The sequence below is a fragment of the Opisthorchis viverrini genome, assembly GCF_000715545.1.
Source record: "Opisthorchis viverrini unplaced genomic scaffold opera_v5_7497, whole genome shotgun sequence".
NCBI classification, from domain to species: domain Eukaryota; kingdom Metazoa; phylum Platyhelminthes; class Trematoda; order Opisthorchiida; family Opisthorchiidae; genus Opisthorchis; species Opisthorchis viverrini.
Genome location: NW_008760964.1, coordinates 1 through 653, shown reverse-complemented (window position 1 = coordinate 653; position 653 = coordinate 1). Strand labels below are relative to the sequence as shown.

Sequence of the window (653 nt, the reverse complement as noted above, 5' to 3'; positions counted from 1 at the left end):
AAACTGCTGAAGTTGCATACGATAAATTTCCCAATTTCGAAGAGGACTGAGACATTCCCTCACATTTTCGATAAATTTCACACCTTACAACAAACTGTTGATGGCCTACAGAGCCGTTAGAACAAGTAGAATGCAATAAGCACGATTAGGCCAGAAGGCTTACAAGCCAAAAAAAAGGTTTATTGAGTTCACTCATTTTCTGCAGAGCGTAGACCAGCATCGGCATTAACACACCGAATACTCAATTGCTTCGCTCGTTCCACAATTTTCGCCCGGTTTTTCCGAGCTACCGTATGGGCAATCACTGCAGCATGGGTACGGTGCTGCATCATTAACACCTCCAATTCCTGAGCAAAACATTTAGAAAATATTCAAAACAGACCTTGACGTTGTGGATCAGAACATGCTTGAAGCCATCAGGGTGGATATGTTTCGTACGTTTTGCACTCCCGTAACCAACTTTCGGCATACGAACCTGGCCTTTGAAGCGCCGCCGGACGCGATTGTCGATACCTTTAGGTTTACGCCATTTATCACCCAGCCGTTTAAACAGATCGCTTTGATGCCGGCGCCAGCTCTTCCTGTGCTTCTTAACTATTTTAGGGGTGTGTAGAGGTCGGATGGCCATTCTAGTACACGAAACATGAAACGAA

The 653-nt window shown here is 45.0% G+C and overlaps 1 protein-coding gene across 1 annotated transcript; it reads right to left on the bottom strand.

The window, feature by feature from the left end:
• Positions 1–188: 188 nt before the first annotated feature.
• Positions 189–628, bottom strand: T265_12336 (hypothetical protein; the record flags this gene model as incomplete). The annotated part of the gene is made up of 2 exons (XM_009179770.1): positions 189–347; positions 383–628. The coding sequence occupies 2 exons, from the start codon at positions 626–628 to the stop codon at positions 189–191; spliced, it is 405 nt and encodes a 134-aa protein (XP_009178034.1).
• Between the last annotated feature and the right edge of the window lie 25 nt (positions 629–653).